Source organism: Cherax quadricarinatus, chromosome 53 (assembly GCF_038502225.1).
Source record: "Cherax quadricarinatus isolate ZL_2023a chromosome 53, ASM3850222v1, whole genome shotgun sequence".
NCBI classification, from domain to species: domain Eukaryota; kingdom Metazoa; phylum Arthropoda; class Malacostraca; order Decapoda; family Parastacidae; genus Cherax; species Cherax quadricarinatus.
In genome coordinates this window covers 19,696,146-19,722,270 of record NC_091344.1, presented here as the reverse complement: position 1 = coordinate 19,722,270, position 26,125 = coordinate 19,696,146, and the positions used below count along the sequence as shown (strand labels likewise).

Here is a 26,125-nt window from a genome sequence, read left to right as displayed (position 1 = left end):
TGACAAGTGAGTTGAAGACAGTACTGTCATGACTGGAATAATAATCATTATCCTCATCTCCAAATATCAGCAAAAAAATGTTGACAATTAAATGCTATAAAACCCTCTAACATGCATCACCTTGTATAATTAAGTTAGTATCTGAAGAACTTGATTAAATATACATCACTTGGGGGATATCCTGTTTTTTAGTGTGCAGGCAACTGCCCACCCAGTTATTTTAGTCTAATGACTTCATTATGGACTCCTTACCCATCGTGTATGAGGTAGTCAAAGTGGTCCAGAGGTGCATAATAAACCATACCCCCGGCCGGGATTGAACCCGCGGTCATAGAGTCTCAAAACTCCAGCCCGTCGCGCTAGCCACTAGACCAGCTAGCCACAATAGGATTCATCCAACTAGGTATATTTCTACACCATAGGAAAGTTAGCACAGGCACCTCTGTGACCACAAATGCAAGTTTTTACAGACGAATCTCCAGCTAGCGTGGCCGTGACGAACTCTAGCTCAAGTCCCTTCACTGCCGTCAACATGACTTAAGAAATCGTAATGACACGATTGCAAATAAACCATACCCCCGGCCGGGATTGAACCCGCGGTCATAGAGTCTCAAAACTCCAGCTCGTCACGGCCACGCTAGCTGGAGATTCGTCTGTAAAAACTTGCATTTGTGGTCACAGAGGTGCCTGTGCTAACTTTCCTATGGTGTAGAAATATACCTAGTTGGATGAATCTTATTGTGGCTAGCTGGTCTAGTGGCTAGCTGGTCTAGTGGCTAGCGCGACGGGCTGGAGTTTTGAGACTCTAAGACCGCGGGTTCAATCCCGGCCGGGGGTATGGTTTATTTGCAATCGTGTCATTACGATTTCTTAAGTCATGTTGACGGCAGTGAAGGGACTTGAGCTAGAGTTCGTCACGGCCACGCTAGCTGGAGATTCGTCTGTAAAAACTTGCATTTGTGGTCACAGAGGTGCCTGTGCTAACTTTCCTATGGTGTAGAAATATACCTAGTTGGATGAATCTTATTGTGGCTAGCTGGTCTAGTGGCTAGCGCGACGGGCTGGAGTTTTGAGACTCTATGACCGCGGGTTCAATCCCGGCCGGGGGTATGGTTTATTTGCAATCGTGTCATTACGATTTCTTAAGTCGTGCATAATAAATCCAGGGACCGGGCCCTAAAGTTTTGATAGGAAAAAATATTACAGTGGTGGAGTGTTTTTTAGTTTAACATCTCTAGATGGGGGAATTGTCACACCTTGCGTCATTATGGGGTGGAATACAATACAATTAATGAATACATTAATGGACTGAGGAACTACTGTCTCTTTCAAAAGTGCCGCTCAGTTTTGGCCACAGTTTCTTCCACAGAACCTGGGATTATTGAGGTGCAGGCTGTAGTGGCCCTAGAAACACCAACATTACACGGGAAGAACAAAAAAATGTGCCGGTGTTAGTGTGTTAAAACCAACACAAGACGAGTAACAATAAAACAAGAGTTACAAGACAAGAAGTGTGACAACATAGTCCTCGAGAGGAGAAAATATTTAAGTAAGAACTTCAGTGCTGGTGTCGAGGGTAGTGAAGATGTCTTAGTAACCTTATTTAGATGCAGTCAATTTTATACAATTACATTTATCTTATATAGCAACATGGGTAAATTACTTTGAATAACCCCTCAAAAATATCAGAGTGGTTTATTATCTTTAAAAGAAGATTAAAAAATATTGTCTGAAAAGAACTAGCAAACGAGTTTGAAGTAGAATAATACAAATAGAAATTAACATACCAATAGTCCATCATAATGAAATGTGTCAAATTAAATGTATTTATGGAGAAGGTAATCAGGTCATTAGATTGCAAGATATTGTTAGTGCAAGAATTTAGACTCTGGTACTGAACACCTGCTGCTAGCCTGAGAAACTAGTTAAGTGTGTCGCCTGAACGGCTAGTTTATTGTGCACTCAATTATCATCCTGTGAACAGTAGTGCAAAGAAGAAAAAAACAGGATTGCAGAGTCACAATGAGTCAGACCCCACTGAACATTGTTACATCACTGGACTGACCACCTTAAAACTACTTGCAAACTCTTCTGTACTCGACTGAAGAAGCCTACTGTGTAGGCGACACCTTTCGGAATAAAAATACGTAAGATACCTAGTTCATTACCTTTGTAACTTGTCATGACTGTGGCCAGTTCTACCTGGAGCTCATTACCTTTGTAACGTTGTCCTAATTGTGACCAGATCTAGTTCATTACTTTTGTTTACCTGGAGTTTACCTGGAGAGAGTTCCGGGGGTCAACTCCCCCGCGGCCCGGTCTGTGACCAGGCCTCCTGGTGGATCAGAGCCTGATCAACCAGGCTGTTGCTGCTGGCTGCACGCAAACCAACGTATGAGCCACAGCCCGGCTGATCCGGAACTGACTTTAGGTGCTTGTCCAGTGCCAGCTTGAAGACAGCCAGGGGTCTGTTGGTAATCCCCCTTATGTGTGCTGGGAGGCAGTTGAACAGTCTCGGGCCCCTGACACTTATTGTATGGTCTCTTAACGTGCTAGTGACACCCCTGCTTTTCATTGGGGGGATGGTGCATCGTCTGCCAAGTCTTTTGCTTTCGTAGTGAGTGATTTTCGTGTGCAAGTTCGGTACTAGTCCCTCTAGGATTTTCCAGGTGTATATAATCATGTATCTCTCCCTCCTGCGTTCCAGGGAATACAGGTTTAGGAACCTCAAGCGCTCCCAATAATTGAGGTGTTTTATCTCCGTTATGCGCGCCGTGAAAGTTCTCTGTACATTTTCTAGGTCGGCAATTTCACCTGCCTTGAAAGGTGCTGTTAGTGTGCAGCAATATTCCAGCCTATCAAAACTTTGGAGTCCAGTCCCTGGACCATTTATGTACCTCTAATCTTTTGACTACTGCCCACAGAATGGGTATGGGGTACATAATAAAGATATTAAACTAAGATACCTAACTGTTGCACATGTGTCTCATCAGATGGGTATCTTCTCAGTACCCCAATGGAAATAAGTCACTTTGTCTTTTTTTTTTGGGGGGGGGGGTTATCCTAGGTTCCTTACACATATGCTGCTATGTATGATAATCTATGTAACTATTTGTGTATACCTGAATAAACTTACCTTGGGAATCCAGGCTGGATACAGTGTAATCTGCCAGTGACCATTTACAGACCCAACAAGATGAGTAGTAAGTATCCTGAAGAATGAATAAAAAGAAAATACAAGAGTGACCACACAGTAAAAGTAACAGGACAGGAAGAGTGACAAGACACTACAGCTTGTTGAGTCATCTGGAGGAGCACAAACCTGTATGCATCCTGTGGTATATTACACAAATAACCCGCACAGATAGCTGCGATCCCCTCAAGGGAGGTTCCTTGACACTGGTAAGGGGCTCTTGATCTAGGGAATTGGATCTGTGCTCCGGTTCCCTGAATTGAGCCTGAATACGTTCCATCACCCCCTACATGCGCTGTATAATCCTATGGGTTTAGCACTCCCCATAATTATAATAATACAGATTGCTGTTTTTTTCCAAATGCTTTTTTTTTTTTTCAAATGTGGAGGTGGTTCTACAGATTGCTGTTTTTTTCATATGCTTTTTTTTTTAATGTGCAAGTGGTTTTGCAGATTGCTATTTTTTTTTTTTTTCAAATGGTGGTTTTACAATTTTTTATTTATTTTATCAGATGTTGCATTAATGCTCACTGACCAATTCCAGTGGTGGCTCATGATGCCAGTAATACAACCGATACTATCGTACCACATCAAACTTCTATTTTTAATCTTTTTTTTTTTATCTTGCTTCAACAACAAAATTAAAAATTCGCTAATAAATACAGTGAAAACAACATACAACAGATTTTTCCTGTAACATATTTGTCAGTTGCAAATTATTTTAGTGTAAAGTTGATGAAGTCGTATGCCTGGCAGTGAGCATCTGGGGGGGACTGCCGCTCTTCAGCTCCTATGGATGAGCCACCACTGACCAATTCATTACAAGATACCTGGGTTGGTCTGGAAATAAGTCGCTTTGTCCTAACTTTTTTTGGAGTTATTCTAGATAATTAATGCTGTATGATAATTGTACTTTTGTGTCCCTGGGCCTAAAACTTATTGCAGTGCTTTTGGGTTTAACTTGGTGTCATCTAATAGCAGTGTCACTTATGTGTCCCTGTGCTGCTCAGTGTTACTTTGTTGTTTTAATTTTTAGGTTTATAATGATGATTAATTTCTGCTGTATCCTATATTTAAGATTTCAATGATAAGATACTACAGAGCCCCCAGTGTAAGTAAATCACTGACTTTATTGGGTTATCCTAGGTAATTTTCATGTGTTACTCTATATGATGATAATAACTGTATACCTGGAGAAGTTTTCGGGGGTCAACTCCCCCACGGCTCGGTCTGAGACCAGGCCTCATGCTGGATCAGGGTCTGATCAGCCAGGCTGTTACTACTGGCCACACGGAAACTGACGTACGAACCACAGTCCTGCTGGTCAGGTACTGACTTTAGGTGCCTGTCCAGTGCCTTCTTGAAGACAGCCAGGGGTCTATTGGTGATTCCCCTTGTGTATGCTAGGAGGCAGTTGAAAAGTCTTGGGCCCCTGACACTTATTGTGTTGTCACCTAAATTTGTATAACCACACTCGTGTACCTGTAACTAAATAAACTCACTCATTTACGTGCACTCTCTCTCTCTCTCTTACTTAGACCTATTCTCTTTGCCAGTAACAACTTTTGTCACATCCTGCCCAAATATAAATTCCTTCAACAACACCGTTAATGAAGAACTAAAGATATCAACCTGGATGACTACCCATATATACTTGCACTTAACACTGATAAGACCTTCTACATGATGTTTGGAACAAATATCCAACTAAATATTATGATTTACAGTTCTCCCATTGCCAGACAAAATGAAGGAAAATTCCTAGGTCTATTCCTTGACTGCAGCTTGAAATTCAACACCCACATCCAACACACTGCAAAAAATGTATCCAAAATAGTTGGCATCCTCTCCAAGATATGCTACTATATATGCATCTCAAACAGCTCTACCCACATTGTACTACTCTCTAATCTATCCCTACCTTACCTATGCTATTTGTGCCTGGGAATCCACTACAGCAAATCACCTTAACCCAATAATAATACAACAACAAGTGGCAGTATGAATGATCATTCTTTTTACTGCTAGACAGCACATCCCAACTTTTGAAAAGACTTTAACCTACTTCATATGCACAACGTTCACTCATACTACTGTGCTTACTACATATACAGGACAGTACACTAATACCAATCCCAACCTGAAACACTTTCCTGATAGTTGTCACAAAACTAATAGGCATAATACTAGACACAAAAATCTGTGATATTCCATGTGTCTGGCTTAAAAAGACCCAAAATCTGGAACTATCTACCTGATAACACCAGAGCCTCTCTCTACCAGCTGTTTAAAAGCTATTGTAAGAAACTCCTCGCTACCCTAATGTGATTCTAGAAACAATTAATAATGCTGAACTTTCTTTCAACCTGAAATATGTAAAAAAAAAAAAACTGTATTCTTATTCTCATATACATTACTTGCATTCATAATCTAGCTTTAATGAGATAGTCTGTCTGCTCGCTCATTTTTGTTTGACATTAAGTAATACCATTGTAAATCCTATGGTTATACTTTAACAGTTTATAAATAGGATCTGTTTTGCACTCAGCAGATGGAGGACCGAGCCTCCATCATGTCTTGCACTTGATGACCCACATGGGCGTAGTACTTAACATGAATTAAAAAAATAAATAAACTAAACCTACCACCTAACATTAGTGATTTGAAAAACTCTGACTTTGATGGATGCCAAAAGGATTACCCAGTTCACTTAGGTGTAAATAGGAACTCCTGAGTTAAAGTGTGTTATAATTTTTTTGTTTCATATTATATAATGTTTCTTTTCTCCTCAGCAGCACTATTTTACTCATACTGGTTTAATGTTTCTTAATATTAAAATTATTTTTTCCTCAGTTATGGCAATGGTTGAGGCATTTGAGGTGATGGCTGGGAGGTTTAGAGGTTGTATGGTTGGAGCACTGATGGGAGACTGTCTTGGTGCTCCATTTGAAGGAGAACCTCGCAATTCACGCTCTGTGCTCAATTCATATTTTAAAAGACTTTGTGATCCAGACCTTAAAGGTAAAGAGAATATTCTTTGAAAAACACACTAAACAATTTATGCTTTGATATTACATTATCATATAAATAATAAACAAACACTTTCATATTTATTACATATGGTTTATATAAGTAATTTTGTATTAATTTTGTTAGAGAAAAATAAATGTAGTACAGTATTTGTATTGTGTAACAAAAAAATCACGTAAATAAAATCCCCCTTATTTTTTTAAAACTATTTATGACACTATATTTCTTAAGGAATTGGTAATACTGTACATACAGTATTTGTATTGTGTAACAAAAAAATCAAGTAAATAAAATGCCCCTTGTCTTTTTAAAAGCATTTATGATACTATATTTCTTAAGGAATTGAGTAAATTTAATAGGAAACTTAAAAGTCTAGCAATGAGATTTAGCTTTTAAAATCAGTATTTTAAACTTTGTATATATTGTGTGGCCAACAGTACCATACAAGCAGTATACTGATGACACTGCAATGACAAGATGTGTGGCCCAGTCCCTCATTAGTCAGAAAAGTTATAATGCCACAGATATGGCAAAAAGGTAAGCATTGTATTGATTTATTTTGTTACTAATACAGTACTATATAACTAAAACAATATTTGAGTAGGTAGGCTGCTTTTCAAGGTGAATTGCCTTGATGCCAGTGAAGGATCTTAATCCTAGGAATTGGAACTGCCCTCCCCTTGGATGTAATCTGTTTACCTCCCAATCCCAGAGGCTGTAAGGGTTAACACTACACCACCCATGAATATAATAATAATAGAGTGGAACCCCAGTTTTCGTCCTTAATCCGTTGCAGAAGGTCGGTCGAAATCCGAAATGGACGAAAACCGCAGTAATATTTCCCATAAGAAATTGTGTAAATCCAATTAATCCCTTCCAGACACCCAAAAATATTAACAAAAAATACATTTCATGGAGAATAATGTTTTAGATACAGAAAACAATGAGAAATAAATATAAAACACTAATTTTAATAGATAAATGAACATTTAAATCACTTTTACTTTTATCGAAGACTCTTGTTGGCATATACTTTACGAGATCCACATGCAACTGCCTTGCCTTTTCGCAAATTATCGCCTCCATGACGCTGTCTCCCACTAACTCTGTTTCGTTGATCCACACCAACAACAATTAACATCTTCGATTGTTTGCCACCACTACCACCCTCTACCACCATCACTACCACCCTCTACCACCATCACTACTGCCCTCTACCACCATCACTACCACCCACCACCACCATCACTACCACCCACTACCACCCATTACCACCCACTACCACCATCACTACAACCCTCTACCACCATCACTACCACCCCTCTACCACCATCACTACCACCCCTCTACCACCATCACAACCACTACCACCTTCTACCACCATCACAACCACTACCACCTTCTACCACCATCACAACCACTACCACCTTCTACCACCATCACAACCACTACCACCTTCTACCACCATCACAACCACTACCACATTCTACCACCATCACACTTCTACCACTATCACAACCACCATGGCTACCACCCTCTACCACCATCACTACCACCATGGCTACCACTCTCTACCACCATCACTACCACCCTCTACCACCAATGTTTTGCATGAACACGTGGAGTATTGTTCACTGAATGAGAGACGGGCAAACTGAGTCAGGTACACGTGAGCGGCGGCATCCCAGGCAGGCAGACGCGTCTGATATGGACGATTTCTGAGCAGATGTACAAAACCCGGGGTAAAAATTCGCCAAAAAGAGTGGTCAAAATCCAAATTGTACGATATCTGGACCAGACAAAAACCGGGGTTCCGCTGTAATGTAATGTACTATTCAGTAAAACTAATTAGTTTTAGGCTTAATTTATTTACATTTTATATGGCAGCAAACTGGTCATAGTGGGATTTGTGGGGTCATCATTTAACAAAGACCCATGTGTTTTTTAATTGTGGGATATTAAGACATAGGACCAGGAGGTAAGATTTGACCCCTGTTAACTCAGATTGATTAGCACACGTAACTAATGATAGGAGGAAAATTGGACATAGTAACCACATTCTCTACTGTATAGGTTACAGAAGAATAAATAAGATTTCCTAATACAGTACTATCAGCAGGGTGAACAAGAGGACATAGTTGTAGATTGAGGGAAAAGATGTCTAAAAGATACTACTAGAGTTCAGAGTGATAAAAGAATGAAATGAGATACAAGAGCTTTTAAGTGTTAGAACTACTGGAAAATAATATATAGAAGATGAGACTCCACGAGTACATCTCTGATGCTGTAGCAATGAATGAATAATCATAATAGTAATCATACTATATAGCAGGGGTCGGCAACCCACGGCCTGCAGGCCATGTCCAGCCCACGTGATGTTTTCGTCCGGCCTGCCAACTTAACACCTTGACACTAATTATCTATTTAGTATCAAATACAGATGCAGTAGTTCACTTCAAGATTAAGCAGTCCCTGGAAAAGTTACTTCATATACTCCCTCCTTTGAGTTTCTCATTTGAGTTTGTTGTCTGGTGGTAAAACAACTGTACAGTAGGTATCTGTATTCAATAATAATGTTTATTTAATTATTTGTGATAAATTGTGTTAAGTATTATTAGAATTAGGCCAAAATTGGTTTAAAAAACTAATGGCAACTTTGAGTTTGAGAAGAATGCATGGCTGTCTGCCCCCTCTCTCCAAAAGGTTACCGACCCCTGCTATATAGCATACTATGTAATTTTATGGAAAAATTGTCTCAGGAGCTAAGCTATGGTCATATGAATATTGTGAAATCAGGCATTTCCTTACCAGTGACATTAGCCATAAATGCACAGCAGGTGGACACCTAGTAGGTGGAATGAACCCAATATAAGAAAATTTGTCTTTGGCCAGAAGTGAAGTCCTGTACACCATCTGCACCAGTTTTCAGCAGAATCATAGTGATAGTGTATAAAATATTTGACATTTTTCTTGATCCACTTGTCCTGAGATGACAGATATTGTTCACTACTTTTAGGTTTGTAAAGGAGTACTATGCAGAACCAAAACGAGGATATGGTGCTAATGTTACTGATGTATTTGCTGCTTTGCGTGCCTCAAAGTTCAAAGATGTCTATGGTCCTGCAGCAATTCAGTTTAATGGCCGAGGCTCATATGGTAATGGAGGTATGTAATGTAGTTTAAAATTATTATTAATAATTTTAAATTACTATGTCAGTAGCTATGATTGTATTGTTTAAGACATTATTATTATTATTATAATCATAGGGAAGCACTAAACCCATTTATTTTATTTATTTATTTATTTATTTAGTAATTTGAGCGTACATACAGAGGTACAAAAAATACAGGTAAGAGCAGCATGCCAAAGCCACTTGTATGCATAGCATTACGGGCTGGCTTAAAATTAACTTAAGATTACAGTGCATATTGAATGAGAGGTAATCAGATTTGATCTAAGGAGGGGAAGAGTAGTTCCATTTCCTTGGATCAACAGCCCTTCATCAGCCTTAAGGCAGTTCTATTGAAGGGTTAAATAGATAATGATTTAGAGGTGACTAAAATGCCGGGAGCAAAAGCCTAGTAACCCCTTCTCCTGTATAAATTACTAAATTTAAAAAGAGAAACTTTTGTTTTTCTTTTTGGGCCACCCTGCCTTGGTGGGATACGGCTGGTTTGTTGAAAAAAAAAGTGAAAATAAAAGATAGATAGGGTTATTGCCATTTAGGGATGTCATTAGAATTGCACTTCTTGCCATACAGCTATTGAATAAATGGTGGGGAATGTTTTCTTTTTTAATTCACATTCATATTGCTTGAATTTCTTTCATCACATGAATTTAATGAATACTTTTTTAAAATGACATATAAGATTTTGATAGAATTTTTAACCCCAGAGGTTTAGCCATCCAGGATAACCCAAGAGAGGCAATGCATCATCGAGGGACTATCTCTCCTACTTCTATTCCGGGTCCTCGATCTTGTCCCCCAGGATGCGACCCATACCAGTTGACTAACGCCTAGGTACCTACTTGCTTGCTAGGTGAACAGGACAACAGGTGTAAGGAAACACACCCAATGTTTCCACCCTTGCCGGGGATCGAACCACGGACACTCAACATGTAAAATGAGAGCATTGCCTACTAGGCCATGGGCCACCTGTATTTTTAAATTTGATAAAGTTACTATTATTTTGAGACAAGTAATTCACATACAGTGGAACCTCCACTTGCGAGTGCATCCACATGCGAGTTTTTCCAATCGATCAGTCGATTTTTTGCTTCCATACGCGAGCAATATTTCCATTAGTGAGTGGGCCTCAAGGGATGTTCCTTGATGCTGGTGTGAGGGGCTCTTGCTCTTGATCTAGGGAATTAGATCTCATTTGTTTGTTGGACTATCTTATTGAAACTTGGGCAATGTATGTTTTAAAGATGTTTCTTAACATACACCAAAAATGAAAGAAATTGGACCATAAATAATGGAGTTCACTTCTAAGCCATTAGCCACCCCTTAGCGGTATTTTCGTATGGTTTTTATGGTTGTATTCTCTTTTTTTTGTTTCATTTGATAGAATGGATGATATATTACAGAAATAGATATGATTTTGATTGGTTTCATGATGATAAGTACCTTGAAATTGAGCTCATAGTAGCAGAAATGTTTGATTCATTGGCGATGTTCAAGAGTAAACAAATGATGTCACTGTCCATTCCGTTGTGCAGTCATGAATGGGTTGACATTATTTATATAATTATTACAATAATGCAGTAGGATGCATAACTGTAAATCTTCTATTTTTTGTGTGAATAAAAATTACAAATTATTTATATTGCAATAATAATAATAATAATAATAATAATAATAATAATAATAATAATAATAATAATAATAATAATAATAATAATAATAATACGTATAATAATCCTAGGTAGTAGGTTGGTAAACAGCAACTGCCCAGGGAGGTACTGCCGTCCTGCCAAGTGAGTGTACAACGAAAACCTGTAATTGTTTTACATGATGGTAGGATTGCTGGTGTCTATTGTCTGTCTCATAAACATGCAAGAGTTCAGGTATGTCTTGTTACTTCTACTTGCACTTAGGTCACACTACACATACATGTACAAGCATATATATACACACCCCTCTAGGTATTCTTCTATTTTCTCTCTAGTTCTTGTTCTTGTTTATTTCCTCTTTTCTCCATGGGGAAGTGGAACAGAATTCTTCCTCCGTAAGCCATGCGTGTTGTAAGAGGCGACTAAAATGCCGGGAGCAAGGGGCTAGTAACCCCTTCTCCCGTATAAATTACTAAATTTAAGAGAAACTTTCGTTTTTCTTTTGGGCCACCCTGCCTTGGTGGGATACGGCTGGTGTGTTGAAAGAAAGAGAGGAAGACATATAATAATAATAGTACAATATAATATAATAATAATATAATACATATAATAATTATTATTATACATGTATAATAATAATGTACTAAAAACTATATATATCTACTATATAATAATTATAATAATAGACGCCTTCAAAAGGCTGTCATTAGATGGCAGTGTTTACCATAACAAAGCGGAACCGGTTGTGGCCGCCTCCACCTATTACATAATGACACATTTTATTCATTCTAGAGTATATTATCAGGTTTGTGTTATTTATATTGTTTATTATATCATATTAGATGAATTGTGATAGATAAATAAGCCAAATAGATTTATATTGTTTATTATATCATATTAGATGAATTTTGATAGGTAAATAAGCCGTAGAGTTGATATTAGGGAAATTATTGAAGTATTTTGTCGTTCCTCCTGAGAGCCAGAAGGAATTAATTGCATTTCAATTAATTTAAATGAGGAAAATTGACTGCAAACGAGCAAATCCAGATGCGAGCAAGGTCACGGAATGGATTCAACTCATAAGTGGAGGTTCCATTGTATTTTGTTTATAAGGTATAGGTCGATGAATATTTTCACTTAATCATAATAAAATATGTACACAAGCTTTTCTGATGTAAAGGGGAAATAAAAGTGTTCATTTTGAAAATACTGTACATTTGCCCAACAGGTGCTATGAGAGTTGCTCCTGTTGCTCTTTTCTGTTGTGCTACTAGAAGACAGGAGCTAATAGATATAGCCCGAGACATGGCACTCATAACTCATGGCAACAGACTGGGTTATAATGGAGCAGTTCTGCAGGTTAGTATTTTCTGCCATGATTTTGGATAGTATGTCAACATTTTCATGCCTCCCTACTTAAAATATGAAAGATTGTTTGACTGCATTTTAAGATGAAGTTTCATTTAAATTCTTGACCATAATTATCAAAGAATTTTGGTATTTGCTTCTCATTTGTTTTGCATTATACTGTTGATATCATGCCTGATTTGTATTTGTCTTATTATGAATAGAACAGTTGACATCTGATCCACAATTTTAAGTGGAAAATTTAGATTCCATTTTGGTTCATTCTGGACCATTATTAAGTTGTGAATTCAAGGCAGACTGAAACATCATTTAAATTTTTTCTCCAAATTGTGGGTTAGTTGTGCATTATTCCAGCGATGGTATTACGACTTATTCTTCAACAGAATAATTGCTTACAAATGTTTTAAAGGAAACTTAGGCATAATTTTATTATGCAGCATACATATCTGTACTGTATATGTAGTACAGGTCGGCCATCATTGATCCGGCAATCACTAATCTTGTTCCATTACTAATCTGGCACTAATTTCCGTTAGCATAATTTAAAATTTCCTTGTTCGCTGCACTAATCTGCTGCTACTGTTTGGTGGCACTATTTGTTGCATAAGTCATTTCAGTTTGTTTTTCTCCATTTATTGTTATAATCTGCTCACTTTTAGCCCAGGCCATGGTTCCAATGAATAAAGGTAATGCTTCTCATTGTGTAAAGCATGAACACCATACATTATCCATACAAGATAAGGTTGAACTTCTGAAAAAACTCGACAGTGGTGTATCTGTGAAAAGCTTGTGTGAATCATATATACAGCATTGGCTTTTGTGACAGTTTATGACATAAGGAAACAGAAAGAAAAATTACTGAGTTTCTTTGCTAACAGTGATTCAAAGAATTGTGTGTAAAAAGAAAACAATGAAGGAAGGAAAAAGTTCAGAACTAGATCAAGTTCTGGTGAAGTGGTTTAGGCTGCATGTAAGTGAAGGTGTTGAGCTCTCTGGAGCTTTGGTGAAGGAACAAGCCAAAATTTCTTGTGTAAGTGAAGTTAATTAATTTTATTAACCTTTATTAAGTGTATTCTAACCTAACCACTCTGTGATCTGGCAAAATCACTAATCCAGCACCTTACAGGTCCCAGTGATGTCGGATTAGTTGTGGTCAACCCGTACTGAATTGAACTACTAGTTATATCAGTTATTCCTTCTGGGAAGCACTTTGGCTGTTACCTGGTTGCTTCTTCTTATTCTTCAGTTTTGGACTGTATCTTGAGCATTATTATTAATGAATGAATAATCACAGGGAAGTGCAAAATCAGTCAGTTCATACAGTGCTTGGGAAATAGGAGATAATTGAGTTTGATTTGAGGAGGGGGAAGGGTGGCTCTTATTACTTGGATAAAGAGCTATTTCACCCACTTCCTTTGACTCAATAATTCTGAATGTCTAAACCATAAACATGAGTGAATAAAGAGATGAGCATTTATTTGCTTTCCTCCTGTGATTCAGACTTCCTTTAAACAGTGCCTTGCTGTGTATGAAGCACTCCAAACCCCTATCAACACGCTGGACACTGTCAAGTTCGTTGAGAATCTCATAACAAAAATGAGGGAGGTCGAAACACCACAAGAAGACGAGTATGTTATGAATATGGTCACAGTTACTTATACTCTCTCTTAATATCTGTCTTAATTAGGTTTTTTAAAGGAACTTACCATTTTTCCCAGTTTATTACTACTCATAAGACAGCTCTGGCTAAATAGAATTGTTATTCCATCTGTGTGTGGTTAAAGACTTGAAAATGTAACTTGTCTTTAAATTTTTAATGGATTTATGTGTAACATGGTAGCTATAATTTTTGCTATACAGAGATACTATACATATGCTTCATGGTCATAGGATATAAAGTCAAGGTCACAAAATGGCTTTGATGCAGTTTCCTTCAAGGGATTCATTCTGATTGGTGAAGGGCTCTTAATCTGAGAAATCACTTTTCTTCATTTTCTTGGTTCAAACCTGAATATCACTTCATGACAAGACAAAAAATGCAGCAATTTTGAAGTTTTTTTTTTTTTACGATTACTTTTCCTTCTACCACTTGTTTTTCCTCTTATATAAGCTCAGATGTAAGCCAATGTAGACAATAACTGCAAATGATCTTATAGTTGCTGGGTCACGAATGGGAAAGTGTCTAGCTTGGGACTAGGCAGTAATTAGGAGCAGAAATTTGCTTCTTTCATAGCAAATGATTTCCTTTTTTTTTTATGATAATTGCTTTGAGGGAAGTTTGTTATTGTTAATTCCAATACCCTCCACGCACTGCTCACTCACTACTGCCATACACCTTCCCTTACTGCCACCATCCTCTACACCCCTTTCACTACTATCACTTTTCAGGTTATTTTGGGTTAGCAGACAACTCCCATCACTGCTCATTGCTTACTATTTGAAGAACCAATTTAAATTAAAATTAGGAATTTTTCCTGGCATAATATTTGAAAAGATTAAAATTACAGAGGCTATCAAATATGATAGAAATTTGGTAGGAATGTCTGTGACAGGTTTTGAGAATTCTGCTCCTCAAGGGAGGTTCCTTGATTCTAATGAGGGGATTTTGATCTAGGGAATTGGATCTGTCATCCAGTTCCTTGAATTGAGCCTAAATGCCTTCCATCCCCCCCCAACAGGCGCTGTGTAATCCTACAGGTTTAGCGCTCTCCCATGATTATAATAATTTGAGAATTCTGAGTTGGTTAACCAGCCTGTTACTACCAGTGACTTTCAGGCTTACATTACTATTGACAAGGGATACCTTCATTGCTAACCTCTGTGGTATGGCTTATGGCTTAGTTGATAGCATCCTCAGCTCAAACACTAAAGAACTGGGGATTGATCCCAGCATGAGTGAAACATTGGGTATGTGTCCTTACACCTGCTGTCCTTGCTCATCTAGCAGTAAGTACCTTGTGGGTCACATCCTGGGGCAGATTAAAGGACCTCAATGGAAATAAGACCAACAGTCCCAGTAACACATGGACTTTATTGGGTTATTCTTGGTGGCTAATCGTCTAGGTTAAAAAAATGAACAAATCTTATAAGGTCATTATTATTATTATACATATATCATATTTAGTCATCATTATTATTATTCTGTATTTTCATGATGTTTATTGCCAGTTGATGTTCTGGCTTGTGAGCATATAAAATGACAGAAACTTCTAGCATATACATACAATCAAATTGTGTTGTATGACCCACATTAATTTACTGTTTCTTATAAAATGTAAATTTTTTGCATAAATGCTTAAAATAAGCTATTTTCTTAATTATAATTATGTGGAAGTGCTAAATACATATGGCTCAACATCTTCAAAATGGGAGGTAACCAGGTTTGATCCTAGTGGAGGAGAACTCCAAATCCTTAGATCAATCATGTAAATTTATTTATTTAATCTTTTCTCACCCAGTATTGTGGATGAGGGAGAAGAGCCTTATGTTTATGTCATGAGATTAGAGAAAATACTGGAATTGATGGAGCATGGTGATTCTGTCAGCTGTGAACGAGTGGAAGAGGAACTAGGAGTCTATATTTCTGCTCATATGTCTGTTCCTACTGCCATCTATTCATTTATCAGAGCTACAAATCCTATTGCAGATATTGAGGTACGAAACTGATATTTATCTTGCATGTATACAATAGCATTTGCAATATAAAAGAGGAGCACTTAGATTATTGTAATTTTGGGAAAGTTTTTTTTTTTTTTTAATCATTTATATTTTGTACAGGGTACAGCTTGCATTCATTGAAATTGACTATATAAATTAGGTTTAATTATATTGACTCAGAAGTATAGCCTATTAGATGAGTTGATTTTTCTTTAGATTTAATATGCTAAGCTTTATTTGGGAAATCTACAAATTATTTTAAAAATTCTATTTTCTTTCAGCAGTTGTATAAATTTATTTGTTGTTTCCAAGGGCACACATATATGAGGTATACATCATTAGGCTAAGTGCCTTTGTTAAAGCCAACTTTCAGTGGACAGTAGGGCCCAACTGTAAGGCGGAAATCGTCTTAAAGTGAATCACATTTTTTTTCACTTATAAATGCGTATAAGTGCTTCGTAACTTGTTTACAATATCATATATTAAGTTATCAATAGAACTAGACATTAAAAAACAAGAAAAATGTAAAATACACATACAGTACACTCATTACTTACCTTAAAATATTTATGGTCTTAATGTAGGGTGAGAGGTGAGTGGTATTTATTGTAGGAAGTCAGGTGTGGTAACTTGCCCGGCTACTACACTTAAAGTGCCCAGAGCAATAATGTGCCTATACAGCGCACACATTACTTATCCAAAAATATTTGTAGTCCTAATGTAGGGCAGGAGGTGAGTATTTATTGTAGAAAGTAGGTGCGGTAGCTCCCCCAACTACCATACCTCCACTAAATATACAACATTGAAAGCGCCCTAGAGCAATTATTATTATTACCATTGACATACTTTGTTCACTGAGTGTAATCATTTCTAACAACGACCCTTAGATGTCGTCATAAATGAGAGATGTGGAGAATGGAAACAGACAAACACGTATTAATTCCTATCCCCTAACTTTTATATCAGTATGCAATAATGTATATTAAAATGTTCTGCTCCATAACCTGTTAATATAGAATAAGAATTAGGATTAATCTTCCCAAAATGCCTAGGCATGCTAGTGGCCTTCTTTGTAAATAATATTTTATAATATGTAAACCAAACATTGTAAGCTTTGCAAAGAAATAAACATTTTCATTTTCCTAATCGAGAGATGCGGAGTTCACAGAGGATGTAAAGGACGATGTAAACAAACAGATTGGTGCACGGATGCCGTAATAGTGAATCCAGGAGGGATCCATGTGGAGGAATTTGGGTCATAATTTGAAATGTCTGTATTAGTGAATTGCCATAAAGCAAAGCGTCGTGAAGTGGGCCCCTCCTATATAGCAGTCCTTCAGTGGCATAGCAAGATTTCACTCTGGTAGGGGTCTAAAAATTCAAATTATACTGAAAAACTCGAAGAAATGATCTTTAGAAAAGTTTTTTAGTATACATGTATATGTTAAATTTCTTAAACTACCTAGTACTGTTGTGGTTACTGGTCAGTATAATACAGTGAAAATTAATCATTAACTAGATTATTATTGTTAAATAACAAAAAAAGGCACAATACCGTGACTGGAACGATACACAAATAACCCGCACATAAAAGAGAGAAGCTTACGACGACGTTTCGGTCCGACTTGGACCATTGACAAAGTCACACTAACCAGAAGTGGAGCAGGACGGCTATATATAGGCAGGAAGAGGTGGTGGTAGTAGTAGTAGTAGTACAAGAATGGTATATAATACCGACAAGATGAAATTAAGACACATTCGCAACACCCGGGCATCCCTATCGTAGACGTTTTGCCATCCAGCCAGCCACTGGATGGCGAAACGTCCACAACGAAGACAACCAGACGCCGCACATGTGTCTTAATTTCATCAGTAGTTGTAGTAGTAGTAGAAGAGGTAGTAGTAGTGGTAGTGGTAGAAGTGGGAAATAAGGAGGACGAGCCAGTCAAATACAAAGGAAGGGGAGCGCTGCAAGAGAGCTAGGTGCTCACTGAGGGAGAGCAAGCACACAGAGGTGCGTGAAAGGGGAAGTGGTGAAATAAATGAAGAAGGAACAGAAACACGAGACAGAAGAGAGAAAGACAACCCAGAGGAGAAAAGGAAAGAGGAAAGGGGAAGGAGGAGAAGAAGAAGAAGAAAAAGAAAAAATGAGGAGTCAGGTTAAGTCACGGTTGTTCTGAAGTTTGGAGCATTTTACAATGTAGTGGGAGAGGAAGGCATCTACAGAGATGAAACCAGGGCTAAGGTTCATACAAGGAAAGTTGTGTATTAGAGAGGATTCAACTAGACTGCAATTGTTCGAGTTGGAAGTAGGGAAGACAGTTTTAGCAGAAGACCAGTCAATAGGATGGCTATGATCTCTGACGTGACAGAAAAGAGCATTGTTAGTGTCGGCAAGCCTAACACTATTTTTTGTGCTCGTGCTCCCTAAGTCTGTCAGAAAGAGATCGACCAGTTTCTCTGAAGTATTGAAGAGGACATGAGGAGCAAGAAATAGAGTAGACACCAGGAACATCTGTAGAGGGAGGAGGGGTATGAACGAGATTAGTGAGAAGAGTGTTAGTCTGGCGGAAGGTAAGCTTGATGTCTAAGGGACTGAGAGAATTGTTGAGATTAGAAAGACCGGAAATGTAGGGAAGGCAGAGGATAGAAGAGTTCCCAGGAGTAGAGAGTTTGGGAGAGAAGAAATTGCATTTAGCACGTGAGAGGGCAGAGTCTGTGAAATGGGAAGGGTAGCCAAGACGGGAAAACGAATTATGAAGAGTGGAAATTTCTACTGGAAGGAACTGAGGACCACAGATGCGGAGGGCATAGAGGGCATAGACTCTGCCCTCTCACGTGCTAAATGCAATTTCTTCTCTCCCAAACTCTCTACTCCTGGGAACTCTTCTATCCTCTGCCTTCCCTACATTTCCGGTCTTTCTAATCTCAACAATTCTCTCCGTCCCTTAGAAATCAAGCTTACCTTCCGCCAGACTAACACTCTTCACACTAATCTCGTTCATACCTCTCCTCCCTCTACAGATGTTCCTGGTGTCTACTCTATTTCTTGCTCCTCATGTCCTCTTCAATACAGTGGACCCCCAGTTAACGATATTTTTTCACTCCAGAAGTATGTTCAGGTGCCAGTACTGACCGAATTTGTTCCCATAAGGAATATTGTGAAGTAGATTAGTCCATTTCAGACCCCCAAACATACACGTACAAACGCACTTACATAAATACACTTACATAATTGGTCGCATTCGGAGGTGATTGTTATGCGGGGGTCCACTGTACTTCAGAGAAACTGGTCGATCTCTTTCTGACAGACTTAGGGAGCACAAAAATAGTGTTAGGCTTGCCGACACTAACAATGCTCTTTTCTGTCATGTCAGAGATCATAGCCATCCTATTGACTGGTCTTCTGCTAAAACTGTCTTCCCTACTTCCAACTCGAACAGTCGCCGTCTAGTTGAATCCTCTCTAATACACAACTTTCCCTGTATGAACCTTAGCCCTGGTTTCGTCTCTGTAGATGCCTTCCTCTCCCACTACATTGTAAAATGCTCCAAACTTCAGAACACCCGTGACTTAACCTGACTCCTCATTTTTTCTTTTTCTTTTTCTTCTTCTCCTTTTTCCCCTTTCCTCTTTCCTTTTCTCCTCTGGGTTGTCTTTCTCTCTTCTGTCTTGTATTACTGTTCCTTCTTCATTTATTTCACCACTTTACCTTTCACGCACCTCTGTGCGCTTGCTCTCCCTCAGTGGGCACCTAGCTCTCTTGCAGTGCTCCCCTTCCTTTGTATTTGACTGGCTCGTCCTCCTTATTTCCCACTTCTACCACTACCACTACTACTACCTCTTCTACTACTACTACAACAACTACTGATGAAATTAAGACACATGTGCGGCGTCTGGTTGTCTTTGTTGTGGACGTTTCGCCATCCAGTGGCTGGCTGGATGGCGAAACGTCTACGATAGGGATGCCCGGGTGTTGCGCATGTGTCTTAATTTCATCTTGTCGGTATTATATACCATTCTTGCTACTACTACTACTGCTACTACTACTACTACTACTACTACTGCTACTACCACCACCACCTCTTCCTGCTACTACTACTACTACTGCTACTACTACTGCTACTACTACTACTGCTACTATATAGCCGTCCTGCTCCACTTCTGGTTAGTGTGACTTTGTCAATGGTCCAAGTCGGACCGAAACGTCATCGTAAGCTTCTCTCTTTTATGTGCGGGTTATTTGTGTATTATTATTGTTATAATAAAAATTAAGTGCTAAACCCACGAGGGTCATACAGCGCTGCAGGATAGGGTGTGCTAACTGTTTAATGTGCTTGAAATGAGACTAGCAAGGGTGGAGAGTATAATGGAGGTAGAATTAGTAAGGACGATAAGGAGTGCTAAAGGAAGTATAATCAAAGGTTATGTATTAAATCTGTTGTTGTCAAAGTTGGGGTGTCTGTGTCAAAGGTGAGACCACCAGTGAGGAGGGAAGATAAAATAAGGGTGTTAGTGGTGATAACTTAGGAGGTAAATCATTAACTAGAAGAAGTATAGAAAAAGTATTTGCATCTAGGGGGGCTTTAGTCTCATGAGCTTTTCCCATGGCTGCACCACTTCTCCTACTTCAAGTACTTTACTCGGGTCCATCAGTTACGAGTGGCCAACTAGTCCTTCATCCCTTTCACTTCCCCCCATCCCAGAAAAATAGCTTCCTTACCCTTTCTTATAGCTTACTACCTCTTTGTTACAATAATTTATTTTTCAGACCGAAAATGAATTTCAAAGGACACTGCAATTTGCCGTAAGTTTAGGTGGAGATACAGATACTATAGCATCTATGGCTGGAAGCATTGCAGGTTAGTACAGTAGTTTTTTTTTTTTTTTTTTTGTGAATGATGGATACTTACTCATTTCTTAACATTTCATCACTGTGGTGCCAAAGGTTTTGGAGTGGTTTCATGAAAAATATTAATGTTTAGTACAGTAGGGCCCCACTTATACAGCAGGTTAGGTTCCAGGCTCTTGCCGGAAACCAGAATGCCATTTTTTTCCATTTATAAATGCCAGATAACATGTTTATATGAACGTATATTAAGTTAGCAATAGAACTAGGCATTAAAAACAATAAAAAGTAAAATACACACAGTACACTCATTATTTACCTTAAAATATTTGTATTGTAGTCTTAACTTAGGGCAAAAGGTGAGTAGTAGCTCTCCTGGCCCCCCTCTCCCCCACACATAATATACTATGACAATGCTTAAAGCTCCCTAGAGTGATAAAATGCATATACGTACAGTACACTACATTCATTACTTACCTTAAAATATTTGTAGTCTTAATGTAGGGTGAAAGCTGAAAAGTATTTATTTGTAGAAAGTCATGTGGTAGGTAGGGTAGTGTAGGGAAGCCAGCCTGGCCACCCCACCCACTATGTAAACAAACAGATGAAGCGTCTTATTATGGTTCATGAACATTCATACAAACACTTTACATTGTGTACCAGTTGTCTCCACAGTGGTACAGTAGAATAAATAAAGACCAACACTTCCATTCTTATGTAATTTTTAGATGCTCTGATGAATTATTATTATTATTAAAAATTATTATTATTACAAGTTGTTGTTATTACAAGTTATTATTACAAATTATTATTATAATCATAATAAAAAAGAAGCTCTAAACCCACAAGGTTTGTGAATTGCTATATATAGAGTGAAGGCATACGAAAGGAATATTTATCTAGTTATCTCCCAGTGTTTGACTAGAGAAAACGTAATTCTTCTGACACTCCTACAAAGCTGCTTTGTAAACAAATTCATATCTATGTCAATTTTTATTTTCTGGGTGTGTGTATAAGGTTTGTGCTATGTAATGTGTTTCTTATATAATTTTGAAGAAAATATCATAGATGGATTAATGAAAATGTCTATATTATTGTAAAATAAGACATTTAATGTGCCCAAGAGAGATTATTATTACATAGTATTACTGTGGTGTCATGAGTAGAGAGACTCTTAGTGATTTTAATGTGTACCTGCATGCCAGCACAGTGTGTAAATATATTTAGGTACAGGTACATATAAGTATAATTATCCCTGCCTCAGTGGGAGACGGCCAACTTGTTAAAAAAAAAAAAAAACATAAAATGCGCAGTAACTTTAAAACACTTGAAATTTTGGAAAGTTTCCAGACATAATAGATGTGCTCACAGAGAATGTAAACAAACCAGGTGGGGCGCACCATATTTGAAAGGCCGCTTGCCGTATAGCAAATTTTGGTCATAATTTGAAATTCCCGTATTAGCAGAACGCCATAAAGCGGAGCCCTACTGTACTTTCATAAACTTCCACCATTGTCAGTCTTATTGGTGCAGAGGATGGAGATTTAATATTGATGGAGTATAATAATGTTTTATCAGCATATGATTTCAAGCAATGTTCTTGAACATCTTAATTTTCATTCATCTGGAGGACAGGCTTTTAAAAGGCTTATGCACTCTAGAAAAAATACTAAAGTTTCCATGCTTACTTTACCTCAAGTTTTATTTTCAGAACTAACACAGGACATGTAGAGTGACACCATAAATTATATTTTCAACCAAACCTTATAAATAAAAATTAAGAAGCAGCAATATAATGAGAATAACAGTACAAATACTATACATGAAACAGTTTCAGTAATAAAAAAAATAATAACTAATACTCTTTATGGCTTTATTTGCAGGTGCTTATTATGGGATTGCAAAAATTCCAGAAAACCTTCAGAGGCATTGTGAAGCTCTGTCAGATGCTGTGCAACAAGCTGACGATCTCTTCAGCCTTCGAGACACTAATACATCGACTTAACAGGATCAGTGTTGTACAGCACTAAGAGTGGAGGGAGGGGGTGATTAAGGTTTCAAGTAGTATGTGCTTGAGTCTTCTACATGCATGAATGAGTGTGCTAGATTGGAATGACTGAAGACAAAGTCAGTGTTTAGGATCTGACATCTGTTGGAGTGCGAGCAAGGTAACCCATGTGAAGGGACTCTGGGGAAACTTTTTTAACTAGACTGGAGTCTTGGGGGTGGGAAATACAGTGCCTACACTCTGAAGGAGGGGTGAGGATGTTGCTGTCTGATGGATCATTTGAATTGTAATGTCTGCATATGATTGGCAAGGCAACTACTGAATGATTGATGCTGAATGTGTTTAACTTTTTAAGGGTCTTCCTACCTTAGTGGGAACCAACTAGTATGGTAAAAAAGAAAATTTGTGAATAGCGTGCTCTTGAGTGACATATGTATACAGTAGACCGTCATTTAGCACAAGTTTATTTGGCACGATTCGGGTATAGCACGATTGAAGAATTGCGGCACAATTTTGTGTAACACATAAAATTAATTTAACACGGTTCAGTTTGTGGTAAGGAAAAAAAATTCCCTTTTCCTCAAGCATCTGCCTTGTAGTGGATCAGCTGGGGAGACCCCTCCATCCCCTGCCACCCCCTGACACCATCCCAGCTTTTGTACTTCATACGTGTCCAGTCTCTCTCTCTGCTACAAGCTAGCTGTGTTTGTGAATTGTTTTGATATTTTAATTACTATATCTTGTATCTGCCAAGCAATCATGACACCCAATAGGCATACCAACGTTGCTGAAAGTGGCAAGAATAGGTATAAGCGTTTAAGTCTTAGAATTAACGAAGGAAACAAAGATATTAGACAAGAGATAACAGTAATGAAGTCTTACTTTGTACACATAAAAAGAGGTAAACATGAGTTTGTGTGACTGACTTACTGAATGACTGACTTGCTGACTTGACTGAGTGACTTACTGACTGAATGACTCACTGACTTGACTGAATAACTTAATGACTTGACTGAATTACTTGCTGACTTGACTGAATGACTTGACTGACTGAATGACTTACTGGCTTGATTGACTGACTGAGTGACTTAGTTAGACACTCCAGTACAACCATCGACTTCAGTACCAGAACTTCTGCCATCCACCTCAGCCCAGTAAGGCCACAGCATAACTCTCCACAATTTAAGGTAAGAAATACTATTATTTCTGTTACATGTGTAGTCTTAACCAGTAAAAATAATATAATACATCACACCAATGAACTACAATTCCATATTCATTTTATTTCTGATGGATATGGAGGCCTAAAAAAAAGTTGTTCGGCTTTTTTGGGGCTCCCAGGAACATAACCCTATTTTCCCCGTAAATTCTTCCGTTCATCTCACACAGTTTTACCTAACACGCCATTTTCAGGAACGTAACTGCCATGTTAAATAATGGTCTACTGTATTACATTTTGTATAACTGTATTCTTCATCATAGTTGAACTTTTAGCATTACATTTATACAGCGCAGTTCACAGTGAATTCTCTCTTGTTTAGGTTTCTCCCAAATTCTTAAACTTAAAAATTTGGTGTAACTTATATGCATAACATTTGAAATTTTAGTGATAATGTACTGTAATTCCCAATCTTGAGTTGGATAATCTCTCTCTAATTCAAAAATTTTCATCCATGTAAAAATGTTTCTCTAAATGATAGTTTTCAATAATCTCAGTAATTTCCCGAATCAAAGAGATAATTCATAATTTGGAAAATCTCTAATTTAGACTTCCAAACAGTTTTTCCCCCAAAAAAATTTGTTAAAGAATTTATTTTTCAAAATATTTTGAATAAGAGAAAAAACTCTTCAGTTGCTTTCTAATTCAAATTTATATTTTGAACGAGGAAAGAAAATTTCTCTTATTCAAAGTTTTCTGCAGTTTGAACCCCCTTAAGCAAGAATTAGTTCAAATACACTGAGAAATAAATAACTATGTAATTAATTAAAATTCCTATGCAGTACTGATAAAGCTTTTAGGGCACTTTATGGTGTACCAAGCTTTTGTATTCTTTGAGTTATAGATTGAGTTATAGTTGTTGCCACATTTAATTACTGTATATCATAATAACAGTTGTTCTTATGATGTAATTGCATCCACATAAACCTTTATATATTTCTACCTTGTGTCAGCATGTATGCTAATGTGAATTTTTTTTTGTATTAAAATTATGATTGAATGTATTATATGTAATTTGGTATAGAAATATGAGTATATATGTCATTTGCATCTCTCTCATCCCTAACATTCAGTCGTTGGGGGAATGTGTTTCTGAAAACCAGCGGGAATTATCATTTTATGAAGGCCAAAATAAGTATAACATGGTATAATTAGCCTGTATGTGATAGATGCATTCCTAGAAGTCACAGTGAATACTACTGTAAGATTTATTGTACTGCAGAATAGTACTATACATAAAGCAAAGTAGTTACTGTCTCACACAGTCAAAAACCATACACATACCAGTATAGATAGAAACAGGAAAACAAAGTTTCAGTGATATTTGTTCAATACACTTGTTTTGGAGCATTGACATCTGTAAGATGATGCCTCTACATAAACCTTGCTACCTTGGAAGTTTCTTATGATTAGCCGGAATCTAGCACCAGTATGGAATCCACGTCTGAAAAAGTAGGTTCAAAAACTCAAGAAAGTACAGAAGTATACAACGAGGACTGTTCTTGAGATGAGGGCATGAACTATGAGGCTCCCCTCATGGTTCTAATGGAACTGAATTTAATGACATTGAGAACAGAAGAACCAAGGGAAATATAACATACAAAATACTCAGGATTCGATGGGGTAGATGGACAGGATGTTTGAGAGGTGAGGGACTGGTACTCGGGAACACAGCTTGAAGTTAGACACAAATGAGCCACAGGAATGTCAGGAAATTTCTTCAGTCTCATAGTGGAAGTGGTGGGGGCATGCTCCATACATAGTTTTAAAAGCAGGTATGATATGGCCCATGAGGCAAAGAGCCGGCAAGTAACAAGTTGTAAGGTGGGGGCCATGAGCTATGACTCAACCTCTGCAACCACACTATAGTATAGGTGAGTAAAACACACACACACACACACACACACACACACACACACACACACACACACACACACACACACACACACACACACACACACACA

The 26,125-nt window shown here is 37.8% G+C and overlaps 1 protein-coding gene across 4 annotated transcripts; it reads left to right on the top strand.

Annotated features, from left to right (window-relative positions):
* Window positions 1-1,352: 1,352 nt before the first annotated feature.
* On the top strand, window positions 1,353-25,205 carry LOC128692344 (ADP-ribosylhydrolase ARH3). 4 transcript variants are annotated; one of them, XM_070096404.1, is made up of 10 exons: window positions 1,353-1,549; window positions 3,187-3,402; window positions 6,047-6,214; window positions 6,661-6,760; window positions 9,240-9,388; window positions 12,289-12,419; window positions 13,944-14,056; window positions 15,887-16,082; window positions 20,857-20,947; window positions 22,818-25,205. In XM_070096404.1, the coding sequence occupies exons 3-10, from the start codon at window positions 6,049-6,051 to the stop codon at window positions 22,937-22,939; spliced, it is 1,068 nt and encodes a 355-aa protein (XP_069952505.1). In that variant the 5' UTR covers window positions 1,353-1,549; window positions 3,187-3,402; window positions 6,047-6,048; the 3' UTR covers window positions 22,940-25,205. The 4 variants fall into 4 exon arrangements, with proteins under 4 accessions (XP_069952505.1, XP_069952504.1, XP_053637444.2 ...); XM_070096403.1 differs by having other exon boundaries at window positions 3,150-3,402; XM_053781469.2 differs by lacking the exon at window positions 3,187-3,402 and having other exon boundaries at window positions 1,353-2,147.
* Window positions 25,206-26,125: the final 920 nt, after the last annotated feature.

Bases quoted from the DNA above. Each gene is read 5' to 3' on its own strand.
- LOC128692344 (XM_070096404.1), top strand. From the start codon at position 6,049: ATGGCAATGGTTGAGGCATTTGAGGTGATGGCTGGGAGGTTTAGAGGT. The intron at 6,761-9,239 runs GTAAGCATTGTA...CACTACTTTTAG, and splicing joins GCCACAGATATGGCAAAAAG to GTTTGTAAAGGAGTACTATG. The intron at 12,420-13,943 runs GTTAGTATTTTC...TCCTTTAAACAG, and splicing joins ATAATGGAGCAGTTCTGCAG to TGCCTTGCTGTGTATGAAGC.